This window comes from Micropterus dolomieu, linkage group LG19 (genome assembly GCF_021292245.1).
Source record: "Micropterus dolomieu isolate WLL.071019.BEF.003 ecotype Adirondacks linkage group LG19, ASM2129224v1, whole genome shotgun sequence".
NCBI classification, from domain to species: domain Eukaryota; kingdom Metazoa; phylum Chordata; class Actinopteri; order Centrarchiformes; family Centrarchidae; genus Micropterus; species Micropterus dolomieu.
In genome coordinates this window covers 33,093,172-33,101,335 of record NC_060168.1, presented here as the reverse complement: position 1 = coordinate 33,101,335, position 8,164 = coordinate 33,093,172, and the positions used below count along the sequence as shown (strand labels likewise).

Genomic DNA, 8,164 nt, shown 5'->3' with positions numbered 1-8,164 from the left:
ACCCTTAGGTACTTCTGCAATTAGAAGGTACTTCTGCAGTTACCCTTAGGTACTTCTGCAATTAGAAGGTACTTCTGTAGTTACTCGAAGGTACTTCTGCAATTAGAAGGTACTTCTGTAGTTAGAAGGTACTTCTGCAGTTAGAAGGTACTTCTGTAGTTACCCTAAGGTACTTCTGCAGTTACCCTAAGGTACTTCTGCAATTAGAAGGTACTTCTGTAGTTACTCGAAGGTACTTCTGCAATTAGAAGGTACTTCTGTAGTTACTCGAAGGTACTTCTGCAGTTAGAAGGTACTTCTGTAGTTACCCTAAGGTACTTCTGCAGTTACCCTTAGGTACTTCTGCAGTTACCCTAAGGTACTTCTGCAGTTACCCTTAGGTACTTCTGCAGTTACTCGAAGGTACTTCTGCAGTTAGAAGGTACTTCTGCAGTTAGAAGTTACTTCTGCAGTTACCCTTAGGTACTTCTGCAATTAGAAGGTACTTCTGCAGTTACCCTAAGGTACTTCTGCAGTTACCCTTAGGTACTTCTGCAGTTACTCGAAGGTACTTCTGCAGTTACCCTTAGGTACTTCTGCAGTTACCCTTAGGTACTTCTGCAGTTACCCTTAGGTACTTCTGCAGTTACTCGAAGGTACTTCTGCAGTTACCCTTAGGTACTTCTGCAGTTACCCTTAGGTACTTCTGCAGTTACCCTTAGGTACTTCTGCAGTTACTCGAAGGTACTTCTGCAGTTACCCTTAGGTACTTCTGCAGTTACTCGAAGGTACTTCTGCAGTTACCCTTAGGTACTTCTGCAGTTACCCTTAGGTACTTCTGCAGTTACCCTTAGGTACTTCTGCAGTTACCCTTAGGTACTTCTGCAGTTACCCTTAGGTACTTCTGCAGTTACCCTTAGGTACTTCTGCAGTTACTCGAAGGTACTTCTGCAGTTACCCTTAGGTACTTCTGCAGTTACCCTTAGGTACTTCTGCAGTTAGAAGGTACTTCTGCAGTTACCCTTAGGTACTTCTGCAGTTACCCTTAGGTACTTCTGCAGTTACCCTAAGGCACTTCTGCAGTTAGACGGTACTTCTGTAGTTACTCGAAGGTACTTCTGCAGTTACCTGAAGGTACTTCTGTAGTTACTCGAGGGTACTTCTGCAGTTAAAAGTTACTTCTGCAGTTACCCGAAGGTACTTCTGTAGTTACTCGAAGGTACTTCTGTAGTTACCCGAAGTTACTTCTGCAGTACTTCTGAGGTCCGGCTGTCCTGTTTTAAGTTACTTTTGAATAATTCTTTAAAAATATAATATTTGGAAAGTAGAAGTCGCAGCGCTCCATTCTTTCATGCTTTATTTTCTTTACCCCCCCCTCCCCCCCCCCCAGTAACCCTGGTGGTGCAGTGGACGGAGGTGACCCAGCTGGAGAAGAACGCCACCCTGTTGTTTCCGGAGAGCGTTCGTGTCAGCACACGTGACACCGAACATTTCTTCTCCATGTTCCTCAACATCAACGACACCTTCAAGCTGATGGAGCAGCTTGCCAACATCGCCATGCGGCAGATTCTGGACAACGAGGCGTTTGCTGCCGACCGCTCGCTGCCCAAACCCTGCAAGACCCTGAAGAACGTCTCTGCGCTCAAGAGGTCTCACTCTGTCCAAAGTCTATGCACCTGAACCCAGAGATCCTGTTTCAGACGGTTTAAATGTTCGATACCACGGGGCTTTCAGTACATGCATGTACACCACATAACAAACATGTATAGAAATACACACAGACAAAACCAAAGCAGTGATGCTGTTGATGATGCAGCTTCATATTGTGCACCTGAACTAACTCTGTCGTTGACCTTTGACCTAATCAGCTGTTTACCATCTGTGGTGTTGCTGCAGGGATTTGGATGCGCGGGCGAAGAATGAACGGTACAGGACGATGTTCCGGCTGACCCAGGACGAGCGTCTGGACGGACACACGGACTGCACGCTGTGGACGCCGTTCGCTAAGATGCACGTGGTCGGACAGCTGTTCATCTCCAATAACTACATCTGTTTTAACAGCAGAGAAGAAGACCTGTGTCAGCTCATCATCCCACTCAGAGAGGTATGAAGCCAGGTCAGAACCCCCCCTTCAAGCTTTGATTCGGAGCCGTCAGTTAAACATGTCGTCAGAGCAGAACCAACATGTGAAACATCTCTAAACATCAGAGCGTCTGTAGAAGTCAGATTACAGAAACCCGGTCAGTCCCTCCCAGGCGTCTTATTGGCTTATATATGAACCTGGACTGTGTGAGACCTTTAGGATCTGTGGAAGAACATAGATCATTATTAACATTAGATCCTGACTCAGAGATTTAAATAATGAATGAAGTCATGTTGCTGTGCCTCGTGGGTAAATGTGCACAGCGTCTCTCTGGACCAGGACTTCATTAAGTCCTGCAGGAAAGTGAGTGAGTAGATCTTGAGACACCATGTTTCTGTCAATGTCATTGATAGATTTCATGAACTGAGGGTCACTCTTCAGCACAGAGCTGGGGGAGACCCTGAATATTCGCGCTCCCTACATGAAATAAAAACTATTTAAATTAACACTTGAGACAAACCAATGAGAAATGCCATGAAGTTTGTTTATGTAGTCTACTTTTAAATTGTAGGTACTCTCCAACAATACTGCAAAGTGACAGAGCTACTGGTGTGTAGTTCAGGGGGGCTGGGAGGGTGGAGTGTTCCCAGTAAATCCACAAAGCCTGAGTAACCGGCCTGATGTTGTACTGCACAGTCCTGACTCGGGTATGGGAGGCAGACGTGCTAACAAGGAGGCTAAAACCCATGTGGGCTAGCGTCTGTCGCCAGCACGTCTTGGGGAGGTTTCCTCACTGCACAGCCGAGCAAACTAACGAAAACCTGGTCAGCTCTGCCTGTTCAGAAAAGTTTTAAATTGCGTCAGTCTTCAAAGCAACAAAGGAGTGAGTCTAATCAACAACACATAAAAACCTCACCGGTATTTAGTGAAAAGATCATTTAAACATTTGGGTCGTCCACCCTGAAACCCCGACAGACCCTCCATGTTTTAAAATCTGCTTGTGCAGCTAAACAAGATGAGACACGGTAAACCAAGTGAACAGATTGTATTTCTTATTGTGCTCATTACAGCACTTTTTACCCATCATGCTCTGCTCCTCAGGTGTCCATCGTGGAGAAGGCGGACAGCAGCAGCGTCCTACCGTGTCCCGTCTCCATCAGCACAAAGAACAAGATGAACTTCCTGTTTGCCAACCTGAAAGACAGAGACTTCCTGGTCCAACGCATCTCTGACTTCTTGCAGCGAACGCCCGACAGCTCATGGGGCGACACCAGCCCGCTGTCTCTGATAGGTCACTCGGTGCGTCACTCATGTAGAGGTCCTGATCTGCTACGACCAAAATCATTCATGAAAAACAGCATCTGAAAAGTGTCTGAAAGTGTGCAGTTAAACTGCTGCCATGTGTCTGAGCAGCAGATTATATTCCTCAGTGCTGAGTGTCGGCAGGCTCCAGGAAGAAGAACCCTCACAGGGACCTAGTTTCACTTGTATTATTGTGATGTGTGTTTCATGTCCTCAGGGGTCCTCCGGAACCCCCTCGTCCTCGACTGCAGAGTCCGTCCAAAGGGGGCGTCATTACCACACCGGTCTGCCCACAGCCAGCCAGGGTCTGCTGCAGCTCTACCACCGAGATGCACCGGAGGATCTTGGACCCAAGGCCGTGAGTTCAATTCCACACTCCTTTTTAGATGCTAAGTTGGATAAGTACTGTTAGATATAATGGAGTACAGGTACTGACTGAAACACTCCAGTGCACCTGGCACCCAATGGCCAGTCCTAACACAAGGACCAGCACAAATAAGTTCAACAACTAGTACTGTGTACAGACACTGAGGAGAACTGGTACCATTACTGATGAGCACCAGTACTGTTAGATACTGAGGAGTACCGTTAGATACTGAGGAGTACCGTTAGATACTGAGGAGTACCGTTAGATACTGAGGAGTTGCAGCAGACACTGATTGGTAAGTCATTGTACAAGACTGATGTGTTGGTCTTTCATAGACTATATGAAAAGGGTTCTCTCATAGCCTGTATATAAAGAGTTCTCTCATAGACTGTATATAAAAAGAGTTCTCTCATAGCCTGTATATAAAGAGTTCTCTCATAGACTGTATATAAAAAGAGTTCTCTCATAGCCTGTATATAAAAAGGGTTCTCTCATAGCCTGTATATAAAAAGGGTTCTCTCATAGACTGTATATAAAAAGGGTTCTCTCATAGACTGTATATAAAAAGGGTTCTCTCATAGACTGTATATAAAAAGGGTTCTCTCATAGACTGTATATAAAAAGGGTTCATAGACTGTATATAAAAAGGGTTCATAGACTGTATATAAAAAGAGTTCTCTCATTGACTATATATAAAAAGGGTTCTCTCATGGACTGTATATAAAAAGGGTTCATAGACTGTATATAAAAAGGGTTCTCTCATTGAGTATATATAAAAAGGGTTCATAGACTGTATATAAAAAGGGTTCTCTCATTGACTATATATAAAAAGGGTTCTCTCATAGACTGTATATAAAAAGGGTTCTCTCATAGACTGTATATAAAAAGGGTTCATAGACTGTATATAAAAAGGGTTCATAGACTGTATATAAAAAGAGTTCTCTCATTGACTATATATAAAAAGGGTTCTCTCATGGACTGTATATAAAAAGGGTTCATAGACTGTATATAAAAAGGGTTCTCTCATTGAGTATATATAAAAAGGGTTCATAGACTGTATATAAAAAGAGTTCTCTCATAGACTGTATATAAAAAGGGTTCATAGACTGTATATAAAAAGGGTTCATAGACTGTATATAAAAAGAGTTCTCTCATTGACTATATATAAAAAGGGTTCTCTCATGGACTGTATATAAAAAGGGTTCATAGACTGTATATAAAAAGGGTTCTCTCATTGAGTATATATAAAAAGGGTTCATAGACTGTACATAAAAAGGGTTCATAGCCTGTATATAAAAAGAGTTCTCTCATGGACTGTATATAAAAAGGGTTCTCTCATAGACTGTATATAAAAAGAGTTCTCTCATAGCCTGTATATAAAAAGGGTTCTCTCATTGACTGTATATAAAAAGGGTTCTCTCATAGACTGTATATAAAAAGGGTTCTCTCATAGACTGTATATAAAAAGAGTTCTCTCATAGCCTGTATATAAAAAGAGTTCTCTCATAGACTGTATATAAAAAGGGTTCTCTCATAGACTGTATATAAAAAGAGTTCTCTCATAGCCTGTATATAAAAAGGGTTCTCTCATAGACTGTATATAAAAAGAGTTCTCTCATTGACTATATATAAAAAGGGTTCTCTCATAGACTGTATATAAAAAGAGTTCTCTCATAGACTGTATATAAAAAGAGTTCTCTCATAGCCTGTATATAAAAAGAGTTCTCTCATTGACTGTATATAAAAAGGGTTCTCTCATGGACTGTATATAAAAAGAGTTCTCTCATTGACTGTATATAAAAAGGGTTCTCTCATAGACTGTATATAAAAAGGGTTCTCTCATGGACTGTATATAAAAAGAGTTCTCTCATTGACTATATATAAAAAGGGTTCTCTCATTGACTATATATAAAAGGGTTCTCTCATAGCCTGTATATAAAAAGGGTTCTCTCATAGACTGTATATAAAAAGGGTTCTCTCATGGACTGTATATAAAAAGGGTTCTCTCATGGACTATATATAAAAAGGGTTCTCTCATGGACTATATATAAAAAGGGTTCTCTCATGGACTGTATATATATATAAAGGGTTCATAGACTGTATATAAAAAGGGTTCTCTCATGGACTGTATATATATATAAAGGGTTCATAGACTGTATATAAAAAGGGTTCTCTCATTGACTGTATATAAAAAGGGTTCTCTCATGGACTGTATATAAAAAGGGTTCTCTCATGGACTATATATAAAAAGGGTTCTCTCATGGACTGTATATATATATAAAGGGTTCATAGACTGTATATAAAAAGGGTTCTCTGTGGATCTGAACTTGCTTGATCCAGTGTTTCTTAGTTTGAAGACCGTAGACTGGGGCTGACTAACAAGTTCATGTGTTAGAGATGAAGCTCCAGTTCAGTGTTCCTGTGTCAGAAGTAATCCTCTTTCACCTCCTCCCTCCTGCAGATGAAGGAGAAGATGAAGGAGGAAGCCTGGAACATCCATTTCTCCGAGTTTGGTCGAGGTGTCTGCATGTACCGAACCTCCAGAACCAGAGAACTCGTCCTCAACGGGATCCCAGAGCGCCTGAGAGGAGAGCTGTGGCTACTGTTCTCTGGTCAGTCTTGGTCCAGTTCCTCCCTCCCTCCACAGGTAGAATGAACATCATGTATTCACCTGTACACCTTTCCATCCAGGAGCGCAGAACGAGATGGCGACCCACCCTGGTTACTATGGCGACCTGGTGGAGCAGGCCATGGGGTTGTGTTCATTGGCTACCGAGGAGATCGAGCGCGACCTTCACCGCTCCATGCCCGAGCACCGAGCCTTCCAGAACGATATGGGCATCGCCGCACTGCGCCGCGTCCTCACTGCCTATGCCCACCGCAATCCCGGCATCGGATACTGTCAGGTACAAAATACAACATAATATATATCATCACAGAGTACGGTCTAGACCTGCTCTTTTATGAAAAGCTCTGAGATAACTGTTGTGATTTGGCGGTATATAAATAAAATTGAATTGAAATCTTCTATCCAAGATGGCGCTGAGAGGGGAACACTTTGGATCACTGCCACCCCACAGTCAGCAGTGCCTATCACGCCGTTACACTCGCCCCACTGGGACACTGATCACGTGATGGTCCACCTGATTCCTGCTTACAGACAGAAATTAAAACTCTGTAAACCTGTAGTGAGGACATCAAAGAAGTGGACCAGTGAAGCTGTAGAGCAGGGGTATTCAGTTAGAATCAAAGAGGTCCAGTTAGAGAAAATTTCCCGAAGCAAAGGTCTGATACATCAAAACGACTACCCTACTATAGTTGTATCAACGTATGTTTTTAGTCAACAACCGACTGTCAAATCAAATAATATCAGTTTTCACATCAAACTGGAGGGATAATAAATAATAACTACTCTAATAATAAATTCTAAATTTAAGTAAACTAAAATAAAGTGCCTAATTTTTAGAAAAAATTAAAATAAAAAGTGTAGCTTGAGTGTGAAGTGAACAGCTGTCATGCCTCCTCTTCTCTTTCATTCCCTCTTACAGAGCTACCACTTTCCTACTTTCTCTTGTTCAGTGAGAAACGTGAGCTCTAGTTTGTCCTGCCAGCTGGCATCGGAGATCTATGAGATATTCTGGTTTTGAACTGCCCGTGGGAGGAACATTCTTGATTAAAAGCCATGTGAAATCTCTTTCAATTCCCTTTCGTCTCCTCAATTCGTGTGTTTCCAAAACGTCTCGGACTCGGGCCGCTAAGCCAGTACAGTAAATGCTAGAAAAGCTGCGCAGGTTAAAATAGAAACACTCTGTAGGTCGGCGGTCCGGAGAGGACAGCGGCTGGGTCCGCTTCCGGACCGCAGTCCGCCTATTAGTGACCTCTGCTGGAGAGGATCTTCAGGCATGCTTGGACTGCACTGACTGGGATGTTATCAGGACTGCTACCAACAATCTGGATGAGTTTACAGAGGCTGTGACGTCCTACATCAGCTTCTGTGAGGACAACACGAACCAGGGTGAGTTATAACAATGACAAACCCTGGTTCACAGCTAAGCTCAGACAGCTGAGGTTGGAAAAGGAAGAGGTGTTTAGGAGGGGAGACCGGGCCAGGTTTAAGGAGTCAAAGTACAGGTTTAGCAAGGCGGTGCGAGATGCTAAACAACTACAACACCAGTTCTCAAGGAATGACTCTGCTTCTGTCTGGAGAGGCTTCAGACAGATCACCAGCTGCACACCTAAATGAACAACTCACACCTTGCCAGTTTTACTGTCGCCCTGACCTCTGTGGTCATGAAGTCCTTTGACCGTCTTCTGTTGTCCCACCTTAAATCCATCACAGACCCACTCCTGGACCCCCTGCAGTTCGCCTACAGAGCCAACAGGTCTGTAGATGATGCAGTAAACACGGCCCTTCACTACATCCTCCAGCACCT

At 43.2% G+C, this 8,164-nt stretch overlaps 1 protein-coding gene across 2 annotated transcripts in view; it reads left to right on the top strand.

The window, feature by feature from the left end:
* LOC123957884 (TBC1 domain family member 9B) overlaps nucleotides 1-8,164 on the top strand; it is a 28,989-nt gene that overhangs the window by 6,770 nt on the left and 14,055 nt on the right. For both annotated transcript variants that reach the window (XM_046030978.1, XM_046030977.1), the window contains exons 5-10: nucleotides 1,370-1,628; nucleotides 1,876-2,083; nucleotides 3,164-3,361; nucleotides 3,582-3,722; nucleotides 6,193-6,343; nucleotides 6,423-6,637. In XM_046030978.1, coding sequence (XP_045886934.1) covers nucleotides 1,370-1,628; nucleotides 1,876-2,083; nucleotides 3,164-3,361; nucleotides 3,582-3,722; nucleotides 6,193-6,343; nucleotides 6,423-6,637 — 1,172 coding nt within the window. The remainder of the gene's footprint in view (nucleotides 1-1,369; nucleotides 1,629-1,875; nucleotides 2,084-3,163; nucleotides 3,362-3,581; nucleotides 3,723-6,192; nucleotides 6,344-6,422; nucleotides 6,638-8,164) is intronic.